This window comes from Pristiophorus japonicus, chromosome 13, assembly GCF_044704955.1.
Source record: "Pristiophorus japonicus isolate sPriJap1 chromosome 13, sPriJap1.hap1, whole genome shotgun sequence".
Classification (NCBI taxonomy): Eukaryota; Metazoa; Chordata; class Chondrichthyes; family Pristiophoridae; genus Pristiophorus; species Pristiophorus japonicus.
Window position 1 is genome coordinate 5,267,600 of NC_091989.1, and position 26,987 is coordinate 5,294,586.

The 26,987-nt window shown below is 52.5% G+C and overlaps 1 protein-coding gene across 4 annotated transcripts in view; it reads left to right on the plus strand.

Moving 5' to 3' along the window:
- frmd4a (FERM domain containing 4A) overlaps positions 1-26,987 on the plus strand; it is an 810,443-nt gene that overhangs the window by 438,783 nt on the left and 344,673 nt on the right. For all 4 annotated transcript variants that reach the window (XM_070897082.1, XM_070897085.1, XM_070897084.1 and 1 more), the window contains one exon: positions 6,461-6,526. In XM_070897082.1, coding sequence (XP_070753183.1) covers positions 6,461-6,526 — 66 coding nt within the window. The remainder of the gene's footprint in view (positions 1-6,460; positions 6,527-26,987) is intronic.

The following is a 26,987-nucleotide window of genomic DNA, read 5'->3' on the forward strand; positions in this document are numbered from 1 at the left end:
CGAGGAGCGGAGGGAGGGACGGGCGAGGAGCGGAGGGAGGGACGGGCGAGGAGCGGAGGGAGGGACGGGCGAGGAGCGGAGGGAGGGGCGGGCGAGGAGCGGAGGGAGGGACGGGCGAGGAGCGGAGGGAAGGACGGGCGAGGAGCGGAGGGAGGGACGGGCGAGGAGCGGAGGGAGGGACGGGCGAGGAGTGGAGGTGGCGGGGAGCGGAGGGAGGGACGGGCGAGGAGCGGAGGGAGGGGCGGGCGAGGAGCGGAGGGAGGGGCGGGCGAGGAGCGGAGGGAGGGACGGGCGAGGAGCGGAGGGAGGGACGGGCGAGGAGCGGAGGGAGGGGCGGGCGAGGAGCGGAGGGAGGGACGGGCGAGGAGCGGAGGGAGGGATGGGCGAGGAGTGGAGGTGGCGGGGAGCGGAGGGAGGGATGGGCGAGGAGTGAAGGTGGCGGGGAGCGGAGGGAGGGACGGGCGAGGAGCGGAGGGAGGGACGGGCGAGGAGCGGAGGGAGGGGCGGGCGAGGAGCGGAGGGAGGGACGGGCGAGGAGCGGAGAGAGGGACGGGCGAGGAGCGGAGGGAGGGAGGGACGGGCGAGGAGCGGAGGGAGGGGCGGGCGAGGAGCGGAGGGAGGGACGAGCGGAGGGAGGGACGGGCGAGGAGCGGAGGGAGGGACGGGCGAGGAGCGGAGGGAGGGGCGGGCGAGGAGCGGAGGGAGGGATGGGCGAGGAGTGGAGGTGGCGGGGAGCGGAGGGAGGGACGGGCGAGGAGCAGAGGGAGGGACGGGCGAGAAGTGGAGGTGGCGGGGAGCGGAGGGAGGGATGGGTGAGGAGCGGGGGTTGGGAGTGGCGAGGAGCGGAGGGAGGGATGGGTGAGGAGCGGAGGGAGGGACAGGCGAGGAGCGGGGGTTGGGAGTGGCGAGGAGCGGAGGGAGGGATGGGTGAGGAGCGGAGGGAGGGATGGGTGAGGAGCAGAGGGAGGGATGGGTGAGGAGCGGAGGGAGGGACGGGCGAGGAGCGGGGGTTGGGAGTGGCGAGGAGCGGAGGGAAGGATGGGTGAGGAGCGGAGGGAGGGATGGGTGAGGAGCAGAGGGAGGGATGGGTGAGGAGCGGACAGACGAGGCACAGAGGAGTGGAGAGGTTGGAGCCCAGAGGTGGAGCAGTGTGGACAAGCCCGAGGGCCAGTTGTGAGGTGGTGAGGCTCACACTGCGTACTGTGAATCCCGCGTAGAGAGGTGTCCTGTGGGAAGGAGGGCAGTACGAGTATGATTGAGTGTGTGTGTATGTATTGGCACATGCAGCAGAGCTGGTCTCCAGTCGTCCTGGTTAACCCTTGCCACTGGACCAAGACCTCGCTCTGTCAAGCCCGTGTGGTGGCTGGTGTGCAACGGTCACCCCACGTTAAAAAAATCCACCCACAGGCATCTTCCACCCTTTAAAATGAGCTCATCGGTCACCTGAGAAGTGATTTTGAGTGTGGAAACAAGTCATCCTCGACCCCGAGGGACCGCCTATGATGATGATTATTCTGTGCACTTGGACATTGACTAAAATCACAGAAGGATAACGGGAGCAGGTGAGGCCGTCCTGTTCAATACCTGTAGCTTCGTTAAGTTGCTCTGCAAATTCACGAGCTGCGAAGGTACTGACACAAAGTACAACAAAGCCCGAAGGACCAGGAAAATGCAGAAGTAGACGGCAATGCTTATGCAGCACAGTTCGCTGAACAGCCTGTATAAAAAGCATCAGTACTGCCTGCTATGGCCCACTATCAGTGCTGTCTGCCATTGATAACACCAAAAAAAGCCCATTTGACGGGATGAATTCGGTTCAATAGCATAGTCACATCTACCTGAGACCCCAAACCCGTCGCCCCCTCGAAGGACAAGGGCAGCAGGCGCATGGGAACACCACCACCTCCACGTTCCCCTCCCAGTCACACACCATCCTGACTGGGAAATATATCGGCCATTCCTTCATCGTCGCTGGGTCACAATCCTGGAACTCCCTCCCTAACAGCACTGTGGGAGCACCTTCACCTTTCATTTATTTTTAGCTATTGGGGATAAATTCTATTCATCAACAAGTGTTTGGCAAACTTTTTTTGTTCGTTTAAATCAAACAGTAGTGTGAACCACATGATGACATGACTTTCTTATGATGTAAAAATGTCAAAAATAATATGTCTTTTTTTGGCTCTGTGTCCTATCCCCAAACAAAACAAATGGTGTTTGGAAAAACTCCTTTTCTTTCGTGGAGGGGGTGTCCCTTTAACTCAGTCAACGTGTTAGATCTGCCTCTGTTGCAAGAAAGACTTGCATTTATATAGCGCCTTTCATGATCACCAGATGTCCCAAAGCGCTTTACAGCCAATCAAGTACTGTTGGAGTGTGGTCACTGTTGTAATGTGGGAAACACAGCAGCAATTTGCGCACAGCAAGCTCCCACACACAGCAATGTGATAATGACCGGATAATCTGTTTTTTGTTACCAAAAAAAGCCAAATACCGCGGGGATGCTGGAAATCTGAAGTAAAAGCAGAAAATGCTGGAAATACTCAGCGGGTCAGGCAGCATCTGTGGAGAGAGAAACAGAGCTAACGTTTTAGGCCGACGACCCTTCGACAGAGCTGGTGTTAGTGATGTTGATTGAGGGATAAACATTGGCCCCAGGACACCGGGGATAACTCCCCTGCTCTTCTTCCAAAATAGTGCCATGGGATCTTTTACGTCCACCTGAGAGAGCAGGCGGGGCCTCGGTTTAACGTCTCATCGGAAAGACCGATCAGGGTCCTGCTCTACTCAACGCAGGCTATTTCTTCTCATCCACAAGTGAGGCTTGAGATCGAGCCGGCATACAGTATGTTGCGACTGTCAAACAATGGCGAGCGAGAATAATGTTTGAGCACACACTGGCGGTATGGTCCCTCTCACGTTCTGAGAACAGGCACTGTGCAAACATACTGTCTGCCTTTTAGAAGGAGCACTTTCTGAAGTACACTGTGTAAATATTTAGGCAGAGTATTTGACTGAAGTCTGAGCCTTATGTTAGATTTGAAGCTCAGCATGAATTGACTAAAGTAATGCAAGCACACTGGTCAAGGCCAGTTATCAAAAAACCAAGCCTGCAATGTATTTTTTCCAACAGCGAGAATTCGAACTAACCTTGCCTTGAGGAATTCCCAAGGTTTGACGGGGTTGTTGGAGGGGGGGAAAGTGGGTGAGAGAAACGATTTGGACTGACAACCGTGGTTTACAGCAGCAAAGATTTATTCTGCTGCCTTCTGTTCTCGAAGCCCTTTAAAGGAACGAACCCAGTCAGTCTCTCGGAGCGCGCCTCCTGTAAATGCCGTTTGAGCTGCCGGAACGTTTCCAAGGGACCCGCGCACTTTCTCTGCACAACAAAAGCAGGAATCTGCTGTTCTGCTGCGACGCTTCACGCGGAGGAGTGTCGAATTCAGATGTGCGGGCATTCTACTGACGGTGCCCGACATCTTTACAAAGGCACGCGACCTCGGCCAAAACCTACCAGGCCCAGATCGAGAGCCAGTACCTCACAGTGACTGCGAAAGGCAAGTTCGGTTCTTGTTACCCAAATTCGGGGATTTAAATTTTTTTTGGAACCAGTATTTTGGAGATCACATTCCACAGTTCTTTCCATTTTCCGGTTTAAAAAGCACAGAGCAGTGGCTTTGCTCACCTTCAATAAAATGATAACGACAAATAAAGAGGAAAACCCTAATTTGTTGTAAATGCGTGTTTGAGAAGAAACAGTTGGTGTATTTGGCAATGTTATTTGTAGAATACACTGAGAAAAATAAATCTCCCCGCCCTCTCCTGAAGGCAATTATTCACACAGGGGTATGATTTGTGGGCACTTGATTTTATTCGCTCCTGGGATGTGGGCGTCGCTGGCAAGGCCGGCATTTATTGCCCATCCCTATTGCCCCTGGAGAAGGTGGTGGTGAGCCGCCTTCTTGAACCGCTGCAGTCCGTGTGGTGAAGTGCTGTTATACTTCGATGTAGAGATTTGGTATTGGCATTTCAGAGGGCAGTTAACAGTCAACCACATTGCTGTGGGTCTGGAGTCACATATAGGCCAGACCGGGTAAGGGCGGCAGATTTCCTTCCCGAAAGGACATTAATGACCCAGATGGGTTTTGACGACAATCCGGTAGTTTCATGCTCACCATTACTGACACTGGCTTTTTACCAGATTTATTTAATTATTCCCCAGCTGCCATGGTGGGATTTGAACTCGCGTCTTTGGATTATAAATCCGACCTTTGCATTACTGGCCCAGTAACATAACCACGATGTTGCCGTACTCCCTTGCAGTCAATGGCGCGGTGTATATCAGGCTCCGTGTATATTGGGCGCGGTGTATATCGGGCGCGGTGTATAACAGGCGCGGTGTATATCAGGCTCCGTGTACATTGGGCGCGGTGTATATCGGGCGCGGTGTATATCGGGCGCGGTGTATAACAGGCGCGGTGTATATCAGGCTCCGTGTACATCTGGCGCAGTGTATATCGGGCGGCGCGTATATCAGGCGTATCGGGCGGCGCGTATAATGGGCGGCGTGTATATCGGGCGGTGTGTATAACAGACGCCTTGTATATCGGGCTCCGTGTACATCGGGCGTCATGCACATCGGGCACCGCGTACAACGGGCACCGCGTACAACGGGCGCCGCGTATATCGGGTGCCGTGTACAACGACCGCGGTGTATATCGGGCGGTGCGTATAACAGGCGGCGTGTATATTGGGCGGCGTGTATATCGGGCGCCGTGTATAACGCACAGCGTGTATAACGGGCGCCGCGTATATCGGGTGCCGTGTACAACGACCGCGGTGTATATCGGGCGGTGCGTATAACAGGCGGCGTGTATATTGGGCGGCGTGTATATCGGGCGCCGTGTATAACGCACAGCGTGTATAACGGACGCCATGTATAACGGGCTCCGTGTACATCGGGCGCTGTGCACATCGGGCGCCGCGTACAACGGGCACCGCGTACAACGGGCGGCGTATATATCGGGCGCCGTGTACAACGGCCGCGGTGTAAACGGGCGCTGTGTTTATCGGGCGCCGTGGAGTTGAATTTCCCGGACTGAGTATCAGCTGGCTATTCTAGCATCGGATGGGGATCATGGCCAAACCCACCCCGGGCTCGCCACGTTTCTGCACGTACTTCCCAGCAGCCTGTGCTCAGCACTAGGAGGCCTGGCTAATGTTTCCCCCTCCGTAGCCACGGGACTAACTCAGACTTAAGTGCAGCATGTGCACTAAGAACATGAATTAGGAGCAGGAGTCGGCCACAAGGCCCCTCGAGCCTGCTCCACCATTCAATAAGATCATGGCTGATCTTCGACCTCAACTCCACTTTCCCGCCCGATCCCCATATCCCTTGATTCCGTTCATGCCCAAAAATCTATCGATCTCAGCCTTGAATATACTCAATGACTGAGCCTCCACAGCCCTCTGGGGCAGAGAATTCCAAAGATTCACCCCCCTCAGTGAAGAAATTCCTCCTCATCACACTCCTAAATGGTTGACCCCTTATCCTGAGACTGTGACCCCTGGTTCTAGACTCCCCAGCCCGGGGGAAACATCCTCCCTGCATCTACCCTGTCAATCCCCCTCAGAATCTTGTCTGTTTCAATGAGATCACCTCTCATTCTTCTAAACTCCAGAGAGTATCGGCCCATTCTACTCAATCTCTCCTCATAGGACAACCCTCTCATCCCAGGAATCAATCTAGTGCCCAAGTTAAGACCAGCTGACACAGTACAGGACACAGTCTGGCACTGAGAAACTCAATTCTGAAGTTTTAAAGTGATACAGAAGTCACGCCACAGTATCGAATTCGGGCAGGAAGTGTAGATTGCTGGAACTGAGCTATGGACAATTCATGGAAGGAATGGTTTATTTTCTCTTGTACCTGTAACAGAGACCATTTGAGAAGCGCAGATCCAGCCTGCCTTTTACAGCACGCCCGATGGTCTCCAACACGGCCGGAGTTGTTGACATCCATTTTCATGGGGCGAGCAAACAGATTCTCTATGGCGAAAGCAGGAATATAAAGAAAGGATCTACCATTAAACTTCCCGTTAAAACATAATACCGCAGAGCAATTTATTGTGCAGTGGTGGCTGCTTGACATTTATAGGAAGTCTGCTTCGCGAAGGATTTCCTTTGGGGTTGGTGCCAGACTGTGTGTGTGTGCTGGGTGTGTGATGTGTAGTGTGAGCCTACGCTGTTAGTGATCAGCCAGAAAGCTCGGTCTACAGAGTTGTGTGACTCCGGAACGCTGCCGACAAAGTCCTTTCCCTGAGGCGTCTCGGTGCGACGGCAGTGAGGTGTGTTGGGGCTCACAGGGTCAGTGCCGTACTGTGTGTCTCTTGTGTGTCTCTCTGTCCCCATTACTCGCCCACGTTGCCGGGGTCTGACTGTTGCCTCTGCTCTCTTTCAGATGACGGAGGGGCGTCGATGTCAGGTCCACCTCCTCGACGACAGGAAGCTGGAACTTCTTGTGCAGGTAAAAAGAAAATTCATCATCATTGCTGGTGGCATCGTTGTGAAGTGCGCAGTGTGAGTCCTCATTACTTCAACTCGGAGCAACCGCTTCCCGAGTCTCCAAATGCTCGTTATAGAATCATAGACACTTAGGCACAGAAGGAGGCCATTTGGCCCATTCGACCAAGAGCTACCCAGCCTAATCCCACTTTCCAGCTCTTGGTCCGTAGCCCTGTAGGTTACGGCACTTCAAGAGAGGACACAGAGGCCAATGATAAATTGAATGAGTGTCACTTGATATCTTTAAATAGAGGGCACTGTGGTGTTACCCTTTAAGACATTACAGGCTCTCTTACTGAATGTTCGTCATGTAAATCATATCATAGAAAGTTACAGCACACTGGAGGCCATTCGGCCCATTGTGTCCGCACCGGCCGACAAAGAGCTACCCAGCCTAATCCCGCTTTCCAGCTCTTGGTCCGTAGCCCTGTGGGTTACGGCACTTCAAGTGCTCATCCAAGTACTTTTTAAATGTGGTGAGGGTTTCTGCCTCTACCACCTTTTCAGGCCGTGAGTTCCAGACCCCCACCGAAGACATTTCCCCTCAAATACCCTCTAAACCTTTTAACAATTACTTTAAATCTATGCCCCGGGTTATTCCAGATTCCAGAAGTTGAGCATTTACATTATGTCTATATATACGTACAGGTGCAGCGTCGAAAATCCAGAGTTTCGGAATCCGGAATGTTCCGGAATCTGGACCCGCTGACCCTGATGACCTCGGGCCTCACTGCCCCTCGCCCCGCTCACTGCCGCTGCCCTTACCTCGGGGCCTCCTCGCCAGCCCGTCCCAACAGCTCCTCGGCGGGACCCCCCCCACCCCCCACTTCCTGACATTCCGAAATCCGGAAATACCCGAACCTGGGCTCGGATGTTTCCGGATTCGTGACGTCAGGAAGACGATCGAAAGTCCGGAACGGCCTCGGTCCCGAGGGTTCCAGATTCTGTGTACAATACGCACATATACATATATTGATAGACGATGCTGGATATAAATATATAGCAGCCTCGAATTAAGGGGAGGTGATCTTATCAATGTTTGTGAGTTAAACGTATCTCAAACACTGACAACTGGCACCAGTATAAGTGTGACTGTGTTCACACGATAGCGATGAGGATCAGGCCATTACAGATCCTTATCCCAGAATATCCATGTGAACACGTGTTGACCCAGTAACTCAGCATTTAAACCAGCATTGTGTAAAGGACATTCTGCAGGGATGGTATGCAAATGGGATGAGCTGTGTATAACTTTGAGTCTTCCGCTGTATCCAGAATGAACTCAGATTGCCAGCTCCCAACTCGCGATGTTGCACACAAACCTCCTGACTGCATTACTGCATTGCTGGCTACCCCTGACTGCATTGCTGGATATTCCTTGCTGCATTGCTGGCTACCCCTGACTGCATTGCTGGCTACCTCTGACTGCATTGCTGGATATTCCTGGCTGCATTGCTGGCTACCCCTGACTGCATTGCTGGCTACCTCTGACTGCATTGCTGGATATTCCTGGCTGCATTGCTGGCTACCCCTGACTGCATTGCTGGCTACCTCTGACTGCATTGCTGGATATTCCTGGCTGCATTGCTGGCTACCCCTGACTGCATTGCTGGCTACCTCTGACTGCATTGCTGGATATTCCTGGCTGCATTGCTGGCTTCCCCTGACTGCATTGCTGGATATTCCTGGCTGCATTGCTGGCTACCCATGACTGCGTGGCTGCATCGCTGGATACTCCTGAAGTTTGCCTGAAACCTCAATTGATCTGCGATTCCTCGGGATGACTTGTAAGATTTACAATTCAACCCACTGTGTCAGGAACACCAAATTCCCATCTCCTATTCATGTGGTCGCTTCGAGATAACTTTCCATACAAACCGGCGGCTCGCAGTCATCCGTCGATAATAGTTTCATGGCAAGAGCAAGAGAGGGTAAATAAACACGACTAACTGTATGTTTATGTGTGTATACCTGCTTCAGAAACGTCTGGGATTGTGCTGCAATGTTTATTACATTTGAACTGTATAATCAAAGAAAACTTGGGGTTCAAGACATGCCACTACAAAACCGCCTTGTCATATTTATAACTACACGTAAACATCAGAGCTTTACCACACACCACGGGATATACGGCCCAGAAACAGGCCATTGGGCCCAACCAGTCCATGCCGGCGTTTATGCCCCACTCGAGCCTCCTCCCGTCTTTCCTCATCTAAATCTATCAGCATAACCCTCTATTCCCTTCTCCCCCATTGGCTTGTCCAGCCTCCCCTTAAATACATCGATACTATTCGCCTCAACCCCTCCCTGTGGCAGCGAGTTCCACATTCTCACCGCTCTCTGGGTCAAGAAGTTTCTCCTGAATTCCCCATTGGATTTCTTGGTGACTATCTGATATTGATGGCCTCTAGTTATACTCTTCCCCACAAGTGGAAACACTCTCTCTGTATACACTCTATCAAAACCTTTCGTAACTTTAAAGACCTCTATTAGGTCACCCCTCAGCCTTTTCTTTTCAAGAGACCCAGCCGGTTCATCCTTTCCTGATACATATACTCGCAGTTCTGGCAATGCAGCAGGAAATGTGTTGTAAAATGCTAGGGTACGGGCCCAGAACCGTGACCCCACTTTCCCAGGGAGATTCCTCCCTGTCTTTCCTCCGTAACAAAACAGTGAACTCCTGCTTTGGGAATCTGTTTGTAGTTTATCCGCGAGTGGGCACGCGAGGGGAGAAGGTCCCTGATCCCGGGATCCCACTGCGAGCTGTCCAATCAGGGCGAGGTGCTTTGACACAGGGGTGGAATGGTCCCAGACTGTTCTCGCTCATTTCCTCACGGCCTGTTACAGAGCACACAGACAGAGGCCTGGGGGCGGGTTAGCTAGTCTCCCAGCTACAGAATGAACCTTCCGGTCAAATGTAAATTAAAAAGAGGGAGCAATTTTCTTTATTTTTACAAACTAACATTAAAAGCTGAAAGATAACACTGAGCAGATAGCATGTGACGCAGCACCGATCGTGCTGGGGAATTGGCATAGACAGTTTGCAGAAACTCAAACCCTTCCCAACTCGATGACTTAACCTCTTTAATGAACAAGAGCCCGACTTTTAAACCCTCAACCTCCTGGTGAGGCTAAGTGCTGAAAGACCGCAGTCTTCAAGTACTCTGCTTGTTTTGGCAACATGTCAAAGGCCATGGGTTCCCGCCGTGCCATTTTGATGGACCTGTTTAAAAAGAATTCGTTCATTTTTGAACCTCGGAAAACCCAGTCCCGACTCCGTTCCCTTGTGAATTATCGGGACCCACGGACTTGGAGCCCTTTATCAATTCTAGTCCGTGTCCTCTGTCACTGGCGGACTATTCTAGACACTGTCCTCTGTCACTGGCGGACTATTCTAGTCACTGCCCCTGTCACTGGCGGACTATTCTAGTCACTGCCCCTGTCACTGGCGGACTATTCTAGACACTGTCCTCTGTCACTGGCGGACTATTCTAGTCACTGCCCCTGTCACTGGTGGACTATTCTAGACACTGTCCTCTGTCACTGGCGGACTATTCTAGTCACTGTCCTCTGTCACTGGCGGACTATTCTAGTCACTGCCCCTGCCACTGGCGGACTATTCTAGTCACTACCCTCTGTCACTGGTGGACTATTCTAGTCACTGCCCCTGTCACTGGCGGATTATTCTAGTCACTGTCCGTGTCATTGGCGGATTATTCTAGTCACTGCCCCTGTCACTGGCGGACTATTCTAGTCACTGCCCCTGTCACTGGCGGACTATTCTAGTCACTGTCCCTGTCACTGGCGGATTATTCTAGTCACTGTCCCTGTCACTGGCGGACTATTCTAGTCACTGCCCCTGTCACTGGCGGATTATTCTAGTCACTGTCCTCTGTCACTGGCGGACTATTCTAGTCACTGCCCCTGTCACTGGCGGACTATTCTAGTCACTGCCCCTGTCACTGCCAGACTATTCTAGTCACTGTCCCTGTCACTGGCGGATTATTCTAGTCACTGTCCCAGTCACTGGCGGACTATTCTAGTCACTGTCCTCTGTCACTGGCGGACTATTCTAGTCACTGTCCTCAGTCACTAGCGAACTATTCTAGTCACTGTCCTCTGTCACTGGCGGACTATTCTAGTCACTGCCTCTGTCACTGGCGGACTATTCTAGTCACTGTCCCTGTCACTGGCGGACTATTCTAGTCACTGTCCCTGTCACTGGCGGACTATTCTAGTCACTGTCCTCTGTCACTGGCGGACTATTCTAGTCACTGTCCTCTGTCACTGGCGGACTATTCTAGTCACTGTCCCTGTCACTGGCGGACTATTCTAGTCACTGTCCTCAGTCACTGGCGAACTATTCTAGTCACTGTCCCTGTCACTGGCGGACTATTCTAGTCACTGTCCCTGTCACTGGCGGACTATTCTAGTCACTGTCCTCTATCACTGGCGGACTATTCTACTCCGTGCCCTCTGTCACTGGCGGACTATTCTAGTCACTGTCCTCTGTCACTGGTGGACTATTCTAGTCACTGTCCCTGTCACTGGCGGACTATTCTAGACACTGCCCCTGTCACTGGCGGACTATTCTAGTCACTGTCCCTGTCACTGGCGGACTATTCTAGTCACTGTCCCCTGTCACTGGCGGACTATTCTAGTCACTGCCCTCTGTCACTGGCGGACTATTCTAGTCACTGTCCTCTGTCACTGGCGGACTATTCTAGTCACTGTCCCCTGTCACTGGCGGACTATTCTAGTCACTGTCCTCTGTCACTGGCGGACTATTCTAGTCACTGTCCTCTGTCACTGGTGGACTATTCTAGTCACTGTCCCTGTCACTGGCGGACTATTCTAGACACTGCCCCTGTCACTGGCGGACTATTCTAGTCACTGTCCCTGTCACTGGCGGACTATTCTAGTCACTGTCCCCTGTCACTGGCGGACTATTCTAGTCACTGCCCTCTGTCACTGGCGGACTATTCTAGTCACTGTCCTCTGTCACTGGCGGACTATTCTAGTCACTGTCACTGGCGGACTATTCTAGTCACTGTCCCCTGTCACTGGCGGACTATTCTAGTCACTGTCCTCTGTCACTGGCGGACTATTCTAGTCACTGTCCCTGTCACTGGCGGACTATTCTATTCTAGTCACTGTCCCTGTCACTGGCGGACTATTCTAGTCACTGTCCTCTGTCACTGGCGGACTATTCTAGTCACTGTCCCTGTCACTGGCGGACTATTCTAGTCACTGTCCCTGTCACTGGCGGACTATTCTAGTCACTGTCCCTGTCACTGGCGGACTATTCTAGTCACTGTCCTCTGTCACTGGCGGACTATTCTAGTCACTGTCCCTGTCACTGGCGGACTATTCTAGTCACTGTCCCTGTCACTGGCGGACTATTCTAGTCACTGTCCTCAGTCACTAGCGAACTATTCTAGTCACTGTCCCTGTCACTGGCGGACTATTCTAGTCACTGTCCCTGTCACTGGCGGACTATTCTAGTCACGGCCCCCTGTCACTGGCGGACTATTCTAGTCACTGTCCTCTGTCACTGGCGGACTATTCTACTCCGTGCCCTCAGTCACTGGCGGACTATTCTAGTCACTGTCCTCTGTCACTGGCGGACTATTCTAGTCACTGTCCCTGTCACTGGCGGACTATTCTAGACACTGCCCCTGTCACTGGCGGACTATTCTAGTCACTGTCCCTGTCACTGGCGGACTATTCTAGTCACTGTCCCCTGTCACTGGCGGACTATTCTAGTCACTGCCCTCTGTCACTGGCGGACTATTCTAGTCACTGTCCTCTGTCACTGGCGGACTATTCTAGTCACTGTCCCCTGTCACTGGCGGACTATTCTAGTCACTGCCCCTGTCACTGGCGGACTATTCTAGTCACTGCCCCTGTCACTGCCAGACTATTCTAGTCACTGTCCCTGTCACTGGCGGATTATTCTAGTCACTGTCCCAGTCACTGGCGGACTATTCTAGTCACTGTCCTCTGTCACTGGCGGACTATTCTAGTCACTGTCCTCAGTCACTAGCGAACTATTCTAGTCACTGTCCTCTGTCACTGGCGGACTATTCTAGTCACTGCCTCTGTCACTGGCGGACTATTCTAGTCACTGTCCCTGTCACTGGCGGACTATTCTAGTCACTGTCCCTGTCACTGGCGGACTATTCTAGTCACTGTCCTCTGTCACTGGCGGACTATTCTAGTCACTGTCCCTGTCACTGGCGGACTATTCTAGTCACTGTCCTCAGTCACTGGCGAACTATTCTAGTCACTGTCCCTGTCACTGGCGGACTATTCTAGTCACTGTCCCTGTCACTGGCGGACTATTCTAGTCACGGCCCCCTGTCACTGGCGGACTATTCTAGTCACTGTCCTCTATCACTGGCGGACTATTCTACTCCGTGCCCTCTGTCACTGGCGGACTATTCTAGTCACTGTCCTCTGTCACTGGTGGACTATTCTAGTCACTGTCCCTGTCACTGGCGGACTATTCTAGACACTGCCCCTGTCACTGGCGGACTATTCTAGTCACTGTCCCTGTCACTGGCGGACTATTCTAGTCACTGTCCCCTGTCACTGGCGGACTATTCTAGTCACTGCCCTCTGTCACTGGCGGACTATTCTAGTCACTGTCCTCTGTCACTGGCGGACTATTCTAGTCACTGTCACTGGCGGACTATTCTAGTCACTGTCCCCTGTCACTGGCGGACTATTCTAGTCACTGTCCTCTGTCACTGGCGGACTATTCTAGTCACTGTCCTCTGTCACTGGTGGACTATTCTAGTCACTGTCCCTGTCACTGGCGGACTATTCTAGACACTGCCCCTGTCACTGGCGGACTATTCTAGTCACTGTCCCTGTCACTGGCGGTCTATTCTAGTCACTGTCCCCTGTCACTGGCGGACTATTCTAGTCACTGCCCTCTGTCACTGGCGGACTATTCTAGTCACTGTCCTCTGTCACTGGCGGACTATTCTAGTCACTGTCACTGGCGGACTATTCTAGTCACTGTCCCCTGTCACTGGCGGACTATTCTAGTCACTGTCCTCTGTCACTGGCGGACTATTCTAGTCACTGTCCTTGTCACTGGCGGACTATTCTATTCTAGTCACTGTCCCTGTCACTGGCGGACTATTCTAGTCACTGTCCTCTGTCACTGGCGGACTATTCTAGTCACTGTCCCTGTCACTGGCGGACTATTCTAGTCACTGTCCCTGTCACTGGCGGACTATTCTAGTCACTGTCCCTGTCACTGGCGGACTATTCTAGTCACTGTCCTCTGTCACTGGCGGACTATTCTAGTCACTGTCCCTGTCACTGGCGGACTATTCTAGTCACTGTCCCTGTCACTGGCGGACTATTCTAGTCACTGTCCTCAGTCACTAGCGAACTATTCTAGTCACTGTCCCTGTCACTGGCGGACTATTCTAGTCACTGTCCCTGTCACTGGCGGACTATTCTAGTCACGGCCCCCTGTCACTGGCGGACTATTCTAGTCACTGTCCTCTGTCACTGGCGGACTATTCTACTCCGTGCCCTCAGTCACTGGCGGACTATTCTAGTCACTGTCCTCTGTCACTGGCGGACTATTCTAGTCACTGTCCCTGTCACTGGCGGACTATTCTAGACACTGCCCCTGTCACTGGCGGACTATTCTAGTCACTGTCCCTGTCACTGGCGGACTATTCTAGTCACTGTCCCCTGTCACTGGCGGACTATTCTAGTCACTGCCCTCTGTCACTGGCAGACTATTCTAGTCACTGTCCTCTGTCACTGGCGGACTATTCTAGTCACTGTCCCTGTCACTGGCGGACTATTCTAGCCACTGTCCCCTGTCACTGGCGGACTATTCTAGTCACTGTCCTCTGTCACTGGCGGACTATTCTAGTCACTGTCCTCTGTCACTGGCGGACTATTCTAGTCCGTGTCCTTGTCACTGGCGGACTATTCTAGTCACTGCCCCTGTCACTGGTGGACTATTCTAGTCACTGTCCTCTGTCACTGGCGGACTATTCTAGTCACTGTCCCTGTCACTGGCGGACTATTCTATTCTAGTCACTGTCCCTGTCACTGGCGGACTATTCTAGTCACTGTCCTCTGTCACTGGCGGACTATTCTAGTCACTGTCCTCTGTCACTGGCGGACTATTCTAGTCTGTGTCCTTGTCACTGGCGGACTATTCTAATCACTGTCCCTGTCACTGGCGGACTATTCTAGTCACTGTCCTCTGTCACTGGCGGACTATTCTAGTCACTGCCCCTGTCACTGGCGGACTATTCTAGTCACTGTCCTCTGTCACTGGCGGACTATTCTAGTCACTGCCCTCTGCTACTGGCGGACTATTCTAGTCACTGTCCCTGTCACTGGTGGACTATTCTAGTCACTGTCCCTGCCACTGGCGGACTATTCTAGTCACTGCCCTCTGCCACTGGCGGACTATTCTAGTCACTGTCCCTGCCACTGGCGGACTATTCTAGTCACTGTCCCTATCACTGGTGGACTATTCTAGTCACTGCCCTCTGCCACTGGCGGACTATTCTAGTCACTGCCCTCTGCCACTGGCGGACTATTCTAGTCACTGTCCCTATCACTGGTGGACTATTCTAGTCACTGCCCTCTGCCACTGGCGGACTATTCTAGTCACTGCCCTCTGCCACTGGCGGACTATTCTAGTCACTGTCCCTGCCACTGGCGGACTATTCTAGTCACTGTCCCTGTCACTGGCGGACTATTCTAGTCACTGTCCCTATCACTGGTGGACTATTCTAGTCACTGCCCTCTGCCACTGGCGGACTATTCTAGTCACTGCCCTCTGCCACTGGCGGACTATTCTCGTCACTGTCCCTGTCACTGGCGGACTATTCTAGTCACTGCCCTCTGTCACTGGCGGACTATTCTAGTCACTGTCCCTCTCACTGGCGGACTATTCTCGTCACTGTCCCTGTCACTGGCGGACTATTCTGGTCACTGTCCTCTGTCACTGGCGGACTATTCTAGTCACTGTCCCTGTCACTGGCGGACTATTCTAGTCACTGTCCCTGTCACTGGCGGACTATTCTAGTCACTGTCCCTGTCACTGGCGGACTATTCTAGTCACTGCCCTCTGTCACTGGCGGACTATTCTAGTCACTGTCCCTCTCACTGGCGGACTATTCTCGTCACTGTCCCTGTCACTGGCGGACTATTCTGGTCACTGTCCTCTGTCACTGGCGGACTATTCTAGTCACTGTCCCTGTCACTGGCGGACTATTCTAGTCACTGTCCCTGTCACTGGCGGACTATTCTCGTCACTGTCCCTGTCACTGGCGGACTATTCTAGTCACTGCCCTCTGTCACTGGCGGACTATTCTAGTCACTGCCCTCTGTCACTGGCGGACTATTCTAGTCACTGCCCTCTGTCACTGGCGGACTATTCTAGTCACTGTCCCTGTCACTGGCGGACTATTCTAGTCACTGTCCCTGCCACTGGCGGACTATTCTAGTCACTGTCCCTGCCACTGGCGGACTATTGCAGCTATTTCTGTGGACGGGTTTTATACAGCGGGCCTGCCTCGGGGAGGGTTAGTATCGGAGCTGTGCGTCTCCTCCTGTGCCTGTCACAAATGGTGTAACCACTCAAACTGCCAGCCTGCCATTTAATTTAATGGATGTATTGTATTTACTTTAATGTGATGGTTTTTTTAAAGCCTGCTTTGTGTACGGAGTATTTTTCTCTTGTTGCCGAACTTGCCTGCCGGGCGCCAGCCTGTGTCCTGACAATTCCTCCTACAGCTCACCTGGCAATCTGTCCTCAGTCAGGGAAGTATGAGAACTGTCGTGAAGGTTTTTAATAAAAAAAGGCAGGCGTGTTATCAAACAGAACATTAAAAAGAAAAAAGATGGGCTTGCATTTCTATAGCGCCTTTTACGACCACCGGACGTCCCAAAGCGCTTTACAGCCAATGAAGTACTTTTTGAGGTGTAGTCACTGTTGTAATGTGGGAAATGTGGCAGCCACTTTGCGCACAGCAAGCTCCCACACACAGCAATGTGATTTAAGGAAGGATATACTTGCATTGGAGGCTGTTCAGAGAAGGTTCACTCGGTTGATTCCGGAGATGAGGGGGTTGACTTATGAGGAAAGGTTGAGTAGGTTGGTCTTCTACTCATTGGATTTCAGAAGAATGAGAGGTGATCTTATCGAAATGTATAAGATTATGAGGGGGCTCGACAAGGTGGATGCAGAGAGGATGTATCCACTGATGGGTAAACTAGAACTAGGGGGCATGGTCTTAGAATAAGGGGCCGCCAATTTAAAACTGAGATGAGGAGGAATTTCTTCTCTCAGAGGGTTGTAAATCTGTGGAATTCTCTGCCTCAGAGAGCTGTGGAGGCTGGGACATTGAATATATTTAAGGTGGAGATAGATAGATTTTTTAGCGATAAGGGAGTAAAGGGTTATGGGGAGCGGGCGGGGAAGTGGAGCTGAGTCCATGATCAGATCAGCCATGATCTTATTAAATGGCGGAGCAGGCTCGAGGGGCCAAGTGGCCGACTCCTGCTCCTATTTCTTAAATGATAATGACCAGATAATCTGTTTTAGTGATGTTGGTTGAGGGATAAATATTGGCCCAGGACACCGGGGATAACTTCCCTGCTCTTCTTCAAAATAGTGCCCTGGGGTCTTTTACATCCACCTGAGAGAGCAGGCGGGGCCTCGGTTTAACATCTCATCCGAAAGACGGCACCTCCGACAGTGCAGCACTCCCTCAACACTGCCCCTCCAACAGTGCAGCACTCCACTCAGCACTGCCCCTCCGACAGTGCGGTGCTCCCTCAGTACTGCCCCTCTGACAGTGCGGCGCTCACTCAGCACTGCCCCTCCGACAGTGCGGCGCTCCCTCAGTACTGCCCCTCCGACAGTGCAGCACTCCACTCAGCACTGCCCCTCCGACAGTGCGGTGCTCCCTCAGTACTGCCCCTCTGACAGTGCGGCGCTCACTCAGCACTGCCCCTCCGACAGTGCGGCGCTCCCTCAGTACTGCCCCTCCGACAGTGCGGCGCTCCCTCAGCACTGCCCCTCCGACAGTGCGGCACTCCCTCAGCACTGCCCCTCCGACAGTGCGGCACTCCCTCAGCACTGCCCCTCCGACAGTGCGGCACTCCCTCAGCACTGCCCCTCCGACAGTGCGGCACTCCCTCAGCACTGCACTGGGAGTGTCAGCCTAGATTTTTGTGCTCAAGTCTCTGGAGTGGGTCTTGAACCCACAACCTGCTGACTCAGAGGCGAGAGAGAGTGCTGCCCACTGAGACATGGCTGACACTTCAGCCCCGGGACCAGGTATCGGTGGAAAATAAACAATTTACATCACAGTCAATGTGTTGTTGCTTACAGCTGCAGTGCTGGTGAATTTATTGATTCGGAGACGCTTGTCCCCCGCTGAATGCCCCACACCACCCAAGTATCCTTCGCTTGTCCAGAGCAAGCTGGTTTGAGAAGAAGGTGGCAAGTAACTGGAACACACTGCGTGGGAAGCAGTGGAGATAATCTTGGCAAAGCCAAGAGAGAACTGATAGATATTTGGCTGCGAGAAGAGAGGCATGCAGGAGATAAAGTAGTGTGTGGTATTGTTGAACTTTCAGGCTGCACAGAAGAACTGCAATGGGTTCTTCCGGCTTCGTATATTGCCATGTTGCTAAGTGCGACAGCCAGTGTGTCTGAGTTGTGTCTCTGACTGGGAGTACGGTCGCACGCTGTGGTTGCAGAGACAGCTTCCACTGCGTTACTTTTCATCTGTTTTAGTTTGAAGCAAGTGGTGCAAGTATCGCCCGGGGCTCAGTGGGCAGCACTCTCTCTCGCCTCTGAATCAGACGGTTGTGGGTTCAAGTCCCACTCCAGAGACTGGAGTACGAAAAAATCCAGGCTGATACTCCCAGTGCAGTACTGAGAGAGTGCCGCACTGTCGGAGGGGCAGTACTGAGGGAGTGCCGCACTGTCGGAGGGGCAGTACGGAGGGAGTGCCACACTGTCGGAGGGGCAGTGCTGAGGGAGTGCTGCACTGTCGGAGGAGCAGTACTGAGGGAGTGCCGCACTGTCGGAGGGGCAGTGCTGAGGGAGTGCTGCACTGTCGGAGGAGCAGTACTGAGGGAGTGCCGCACTGTCGGAGGGGCAGTGCTGAGGGAGTGCTGCACTGTCGGAGGAGCAGTACTGAGGGAGTGCCGCACTGTCGGAGGGGCAGTACGGAGGGAGCGCCGCACTGTCGGAGGAGCAGTACTGAGGGAGTGCCGCACTGTCGGAGGGGCAGTACTGAGGGAGCGCTGCACTGTCGGAGGGGCAGTACGGAGGGAGTGCCACACTGTCGGAGGGGCAGTGCTGAGGGAGTGCTGCACTGTCGGAGGAGCAGTACTGAGGGAGTGCTGCACTGTCGGAGGGGCAGTACTGAGGGAGCGCTGCACTGTCGAAGGAGCAGTACTGAGGGAGTGCCGCACTGTCGGAGGGGCAGTGCTGAGGGAGTGCCGCACTGTCGGAGGGGCAGTGCTGAGGGAGTGCCGCACTGTCGGAGGGGCAGTGCTGAGGGAGTGCCGCACTGTCGGAGGGGCAGTACAGAGGGGGTGTCACACTGTCGGAGGGGCAGTGCTGAGGGAGTGCCGCACTGTCGGAGGGGCTGTGCTGAGGGAGTGCCACACTGTCGGGGGGGCAGTGCTGAGGGAGTGCCGCACTGTCGGAGGGGCAGTGCTGAGGGAGCTTGCTGTGCGCAAATTGGCTGCTGCGTTTCCCACATTACAACAGTGACTAAACTTTAAAAAGTACTTAATTGGCTGTAAAGCGCTTTGGGACATCCAGTGGTCGTGAAAGGTGCTATTTAAATGAAAGTCTTTCTTTGATGATGGCGCGGACAAGATGAGCCGAAATGGCCTCCTTCTGCGTTGTAAATTTCTATGTTTCTATGTTGGAGGCAAGCATTAGAAATACATACTTTGACAAGATTTAAATGATTATGATGGTTTTTTTTGTGAACAAACTTTTTCACAAAGACATTGCCCCTTTAATTAGTATTTTACACGTAGCATCATCCCACCTTGGGGCACATTTACAGTTCAGTAATGGGACAGAGATCCTGTCTTATTAAAAGTTCCAGAAATGGTCTTGGAAAATTACTAATACCAGCGAGCAAACAGAATGTGTTTGCTCTTGCTCCACTGGGTGAAAGCTTAGAATGTCACACTCAAACACTGCTGTACGGCAGATAAGCCAAGCTTAGAGTGTTCTTTCCCCCTTGCCAAGTAATTATCAGAAGGCATGTTATCATCAAGGCAGCAACAGGAAATGAGTTTTGCCCTGTTGCATTGTAATTACAGCCTCTTAACCCATCGCTCACATTCAGGATCTCGATTGCTGGGAGGGGCTCTTTGGTGGCTGGATAGGCGAGGATCTCTTGTTGCCCTTTGACGACTATTCCAACGCACTCCTGGCTGGCCTCCCACATTCTACCCAAAGTAAACTAGAGGTGATCCAAAACTCGGCTGCCCCGTGTCCTAACTCGCACCAAGTCCCACTCACCCTTCACCCCCTGTGCTCGCTGCCCCGAGTCCCGCTCACCCATCACCCCTTGTGCTCGCTGCCCCGTGTCCTAACTCGCACCGAGTCCCGCTCACCCATCACCCCCTGTGCTCACTGCCCCGTGTCCTAACTCGCACCCAGTCCCGCTCACCCATCACCCCCTGTGCTCGCTGCCCCGTGTCCTAACTCGCACCCAGTCCCGCTCACCCATCACCCCTTGTGCTCGCTGCCCCGTGTCCTAACTCACACCAAGTCCCACTCACCCATCATCCCCTGTGCTCGCTGCCCCGTGTCCTAACTCACACCAAGTCCCGCTCACCCATTGCCCCTGTGCTCGCTGACCTACATTGGCTTCTGGTTAAGCAACCCCTCGATTTCAAAATTTTCATCCTTGATTTCAAATCCCTCCATGGCCCTCACCCCCTCCCTATCTCTGTAATCTCCTCCAGCCCCACAACCCCCCCGAGATGTCTGCGCTCCTCTAATTCTGCCCTCTTGAGCATCCCTGATTATAATCGCTCCACCATCGGTGGCCGTGCCTTCTGTTGCCTGGGCCCCAAGCTCTGGAACTCCCTCCCTAAACCTCTCCGCCTCTCTACCTCTCTTAAAACCTACCTCTTTGACCAAGCTTTTGGTCACTTGCCCTAATTTCTTCTTATCTGGCTCGGTGTCAAATTTATTTTTTGTCTTATAACACTCCTGTGAAGCGCCTTGGGACATTTTACTACATTAAAGAGCGCTATATAAATGCAGGTGGTGGTTGTTGCAAGGCAGAGTAGCACTTCAGGGGAAAACGCCAGTGCTCCAGAATGTAGCAGTTGTTCCAAGGGCTTGACACTTGCAAGTGTCCTCTCGTCTCGGCAATACCCAGACGGTATTGGTTGGCAACATGAGCGCTTCGGGTACGTGGTGGGGTGGGGGGGTTGGGCGGGAGATGGCGGGGGGAACCAGTTTTAAACTCTTTCCAAAGATATTCTCCTCAACTCCCCGCAAATGGGTTGGAGGTTTAGAGGGGAGTTGAGGAACTTTCTTCACCCAGAGGATGGTGGGGGTCTGGAACTCACGGCCTGAAAGGGTGGTAGAGGCAGAAACCCTCTCCACATTTAAAAAGTACCTGGATGTGCACCTGAAGTGTCGTAACCTACAGGGCTACGGACCCAGAGCTGGAAAGTGGGATTAAGCTGGGTGGCTCTTTGTCGACCGGCGTGGACACGATGGGCCGAATGGCCTCTTTCCGTGCTGTAAACTTCTCTGATTCTGCGTGTATCCAACCTGTGGATCTTCCAAATATGTGTCAGTTCCCCCCCCCCCCTGTTTACCCAAGGTGCATCCATAATGTAATGGCAAAAGAGAGAGAGAGGTCTGTGAGCGTGAACACACGCAAAGGCAAACCGGCCAGATCTCATCCATGTGCAGCGAGACGCATGCGTCTTTGATTTAAAATGGTACCATGATATACCTCACTTTTGAAGAGAAGCAACATATAAGATTCTGACGGGACTGGACAGGTTAGGTGCAGGAAGAATGTTCCCGATGATGGGGAAGTCCAGAACCAGGGGTCACAGTCTAAGGATAAGGGGTAGGCCATTTAGGACTGAGATGAGGAGAAACTTCTTCACTCAGAGAGTTGTTAACCTGTGGAATTCCCTGCCGCAGAGAGTTGTTGAGGCCAGTTTATTGGATATGTTCAAGAGGGAGTTAGATATGACCCTTACAGCTAAAGGGATCAAGGGGTATGGAGAGAAAGCAGGAAAGGGGTACTGAGGGAATAATCAGCCATGATCTTATTGAATGGTGGTGCAGGCTCGAAGGGCCGAATGGCCTACTCCTGCACCTATTTTCTATGTTTCTAAAATGGTACAGGTGTAACGTCCCGAATCCAGAACTCTGAAAACCGGAATTGTCCGAAGACCGGACATTTTTGAGGCAAATCCCAAAACCCGACATGGATTCAGTCGAGGATTCCAGATTTCAGAAGATTGATTTTCTTGTCTGAAATCGGGAGGAAAACCCCCAAAACCGGCATGCATTTGGTCCCGAGGGGATTCCGGTTCTTGGACGTTGTACCTGTATTGTGATATATTTCACTTTTGAAGAGAAGCAGGGCCACACACCTTTAAATGGGCTGGCTATGGTGTGGGAAACGTTTTTATATGTTAACCACAGCAATGAGCTCGGGGCTGGGCAACTCAACAACAGCAACCTGTATTTATATAGCGCCTTTACACCGCAGGAGTATTATGTGATAAAAATTTGACATCGAGCTGTAGAAGTAGAAATTAGAGCAGGTGACAATGAGGTAGGTTTTAAGCAGCATCTGGAAGGAGGAAAGGGAGGTGGAGAGGTGGAGAGGTTTAGGGAGGGAGTTCCAGAGCTTGGGGCCCAGGCAACAGAAGGCACGGCCACCGATGGTGGAGCGATTATAATCAGGGATGGTCTGATCTACCTTCCTCACCGGTTTGCTGACTCAGAGCTTATCAGGTGATACAATCGCTCACTGGACCAACAGCGAAAACATGTTTGTTTAAATTAGCTTTCTGTCCGGATGGATAAAGTTGCAATTGGGTAAAATTTATATTGTCTGCTGTAAAAAAAAAACAAAATTCTGGAAATGATTTATTTGAGTTCACAGATGAAAGGTAAGCATGAATTATTTAGAGGACGTTTAACTATTAGAGCTGGGGATTGATATCAACTTAAAGCATGTTCATCTTGGCTGTTTATATATTGACTTTTATTTCCATTATATAAATCTTTCTCAGCACCGACTCCATTGCATTTATAATTCAATGAGATACTTGCAACATTCTGATTCCGTGAGCGTAGAACCTAAATCATAGACTCACAGAAATTTACAGCACGGAATGAGGCCATTCGGCCCACCGGGTCCGCGCCGGCCGACAAAGTGCTACCCAGCCTAATCCCACTTTCCAGTTCTGGGTCCGTAGCCCTGTGGGTTACGGCACTTCAGGTACACATCCAAGTACTTTTTAAATGCGATGAGGGTTTCTGCCTCTACCACCCTTTCAGGCAGTGAGTTCCAGACCCACACCACCCTCTGGTGAAAAAAATTCTCCTCAACTCCCCTCGAAACCTCCTACCGATTACTTTAAATCAATGCTCCCTGGTTATTGACCCCTCTGCTAAGGGAAGTAGGTCCTTCCTATCCACTCTATCCAGGCCCCTTATAATTTTATACACCTCAATAAGGTCTCCCTCAGCCTCCTCTGTTATAAAGAAAACAACCCCAGCCTATCCAATCTTTCCTCAGAGATAAAATTCTCCAGTCCCGGCAACATCCTCGTAAATCTCCTCTGTACCCTCTCCACTGCAATCACATCCTTCCTGTAATGTGGTGACCAGAACTGCACGCAGTACTCCAGCTGTGGCCCAACTAGTGTTTTATACAGTTCAAGCATAACCTAAAGTGTGGAACGTACTCAGGAACACCTGACCGATGTCCCCCCTCATCTATTTTTGAGGGGCGTGCGGCCCCTTTAACCCGTTCAGGTTCCCGCGCGTGCGCGTTTTTTCCATCGTGAAGCTGACAAGCGGCCTGCGTGGGACTCCCAGAGCACCGCACGACCCCGCAGCTTAATGGGAACATTGCTGACAGATGGCCCACTCTGTGGTCGGACGCAGTGGATTGTGGTTTGCACTTCTGTCCCAGAACGTTGTGTATGCTCAATGGTGTAGTGGGCAGGGGGAGGCATCTACCTGGTAGCAATATCCATCTGCGCATTGCCTGCTGTCCTGGCACAAAGGATTGCCGGTTTCAAGGACTTCAATAGCCACCTTGGCCGAATGGTTCCCTTCAAACCTGAGCACCTTTTAATATTAGGTGAAATGAATCGGAGCAAGAGGAGGCCATTCAGCCCCTCCTGCCTGTTCCAGCATTCAGTGAGACCGTGGCTGATCGGTATCCAAATTCCATTTACAACCTGCATTTATATAGCGCCTCTAACGTAGTGAAACGTCCCCAGGTGCTTCACAGGAGTATTCTGAGCTAAATAATTTGACACCGAGCCACACACATAGAAATTAGGGCAGGTGACCAAAAGCTTGGTCAAAGAGGGAGGTTTTAAGGAGCGCCTTGACGGAGGAGAGAGCGGTAGAGAGGCGGAGGGGTTTAGGGAGGGAGTTCCAGAGCTTGGGGCCCGGCAACAGAAGGCACGGCCACCGATGGTGGAGAGATTTATAATCAGGGATGCCCAAGAGGCCAGAATTAGAGGAGTGCAGACATCTCGGGGGGGGGGGTTGTGGTGCTGGAGGAGATTACAGAGATAGGGAGGGGCGAGGCCATTATTTTGATTGGCCAGCACTTTGAGAAGAAAGGAGGGAGAAGAATCCTAACGCTGTTGGTGCTGTGTGGGAGCTGCAAGTATAGACCGACTTTCGCGATGTTTGTTAAGTGCTAGGACCTCCAGCTTTGTTTTGTGCAGCTGTTTTCCGAAGATCTGACTTTTGTGCTTCTTGCAGATGATACGCTGAAGCAGTCACAGAATGATTTGCAACTTTATATGGAACGGCATTATTATACAGCTGCACAGCTTTGTGGAAACATGAGCTGCTCCTGTTTGCATTGTCAAGTGTCTGACTGACGATTTAAACCCGAGACCGGGTGGGCCAGAAATTGCATTGAGCACCATGTGGGGCTAGACCCTTTCAGGGAACACAAAAGGCCGTTTTGCTCTTTTGACCCCGGGAACCTCCGCTTTAACGCTAACCACTTCCCTCAGGGCGTTAAACGGTGCAAGGGGGCGGTTACGGCAGTGCGTGACCAATGTTCTGTGCAGCGCTACTGTCTGTACAGGCTCCTTCCCTGGCTTAAAGGAAAGGGCCATCATCACAGGCAGTCCCTCGTATTCGAGGAAGACTTGCTCCCACTCTAAAAGTGAGTTCTCAGGTGACTGAACAGTCCAATACAGGAATTACAGTCTCTGTCACAGGTGGGACAGACAGTGGTTGAAGGAAAGGGTGGGTGGGACTGGTTTGCCGCACGCTCCTTCCGCTGCCTGCGCTTGGTTTCTGCATGCTCTCGGCGACGAGACTCGAGGTGCTCAGCGCCCTCCCGGATGCACTTCCTCCACTTAGGGCGATCTTTGGCCGGGGACTCCCAGGTGTCGGTGGGGATGTTGCACTTCATCAGGGAGGCTTTGAGGGTGTCCTTGTAACGTTTCCTCTGACCGCCTTTGGCTTGCTTGCCGTGTAGGAGTTCCGAGTAGAGCGCTTGTTTTGGGAGTCTGGTGTTGGGAATGTGGACGATGTGGCCCGCCCAGCGGAGCTGGTCGAGTGTGGTCAGTGCTTCGATGCTGGGGATGTTGGCTTGGACGAGGACGCTAACGTTGGTGCGTCTGTCCTCCCAGGGGATTTGTAGGATCTTGCGGAGACATCGTTGTTGGTATTTCTCCAGTGATTTGAGGGAAGACCCAATGTTGGTTTGAATCAATCTTCGTCCTGTGTCTGTGGGGCCACGGGACCTGCGCTAGGTGTGTAACAGCCCCGAGCACTCTGAGCGAGAGGCTGACTGAGAAATCGCGCAGAACGCCTCGGTCAAAATCAATCCAAAGACACCAGACTGGTGCGACGAATAAAGTTTGCCCGACCTGACCACCACTGCCTTTAAATATCGCTGTCCAAGCGGCCGGCCGAGGTGACAACACCTCCTGCAGCTGCCCCTGTTAACGCCCGGCGATGCTGCGGGGGAGGGGCGCGGGAGCGAATATCGCATCCGGGGCGGTAACGGGGCACTGCGCACCGGATGATGCCACGATCTCCGGGGCGCAAGAGAGCGAGGCGGTGAGTGTTAACGCCAATGCAGTACCGCCATGGGACGTTCGCGGGCGTCGGTGAATCCATCACACCCGGTTGCTAACCCCTCAGTGACCCGTTACCGCCCCCCCCACAGGCGCTAACGGGAGGTGCAAACCAGGGCAATTTCTCCCCCCTCCCTTCACCCAGGTTTCTAGTTTTCAGTTACTTGCTGGGAGCATTACGGGGGGAGAAAACACAGTACTTTCGGTATTGTTATCCAGCCGAACATAATGCGTAGATCTGGCAAGATGGAAGAACGATCTGTTGGACCCTACAATGCACACAATCGGGGGTTGCTGCCTTTCTGTACCCACCCGTCCTTCCATATCACGGGGCGTTCTGGCATTGCAGATACACAAACAAAAACTACATTTGCTTTTACAAATGCATTTGCATGGGAGGTTTCACAGGTTCACCATTGGATAATTTATCCACATCAATTTTTGTCAATGAGCACCAGGACATCCCAAAGTGCTTTGTAGCCAATAAAGTACATTTGAAGTGTAGTCACTGTTGTGATGTAGCAAAACGGGGCAGACAATTTGCGCACAGCAAGCTCCCACTGATAGCAATAGGACTATTAATCTGTTTTTTTTTTACTGGTATTGGTTGAAGGACAAATCTTGGCTTTTAAATAATGCCATGGGATCTTTTGCATCCACCTGAGATCCAACCACCATTAATGGGATGGATGGCGGGTTAATCTATTCTTTGGTGGGAGGGGGGGCTAGAAACATAGGGCCCAAGTTTCAGGCCGCGCCTAGAACGGCGCAGCCCCGACCTGGACTCCCGTTTTTCGCGCCACAAAGTGCGCCTAAAAGAAACTTACAGATTCTCCGGCTCCCTGCAGGCCCCCTGGAGCTGGGCGCAGCGCAGCACGAGCTGTAGGGGGCGGAGCCAGGTCCCTGCGCTGAAAACAGTGCCGGGACCTCTGCACAGGCGCGTTACAGTGGGCACGCAAGTGCAGTAGCTCCAGGCGCCCAAAACTGTGGGAGGGGCCCGAAGCACGCAGCCCCTAGCCCTGGCCCAATGGCCTCACTGGGGCTGCGTG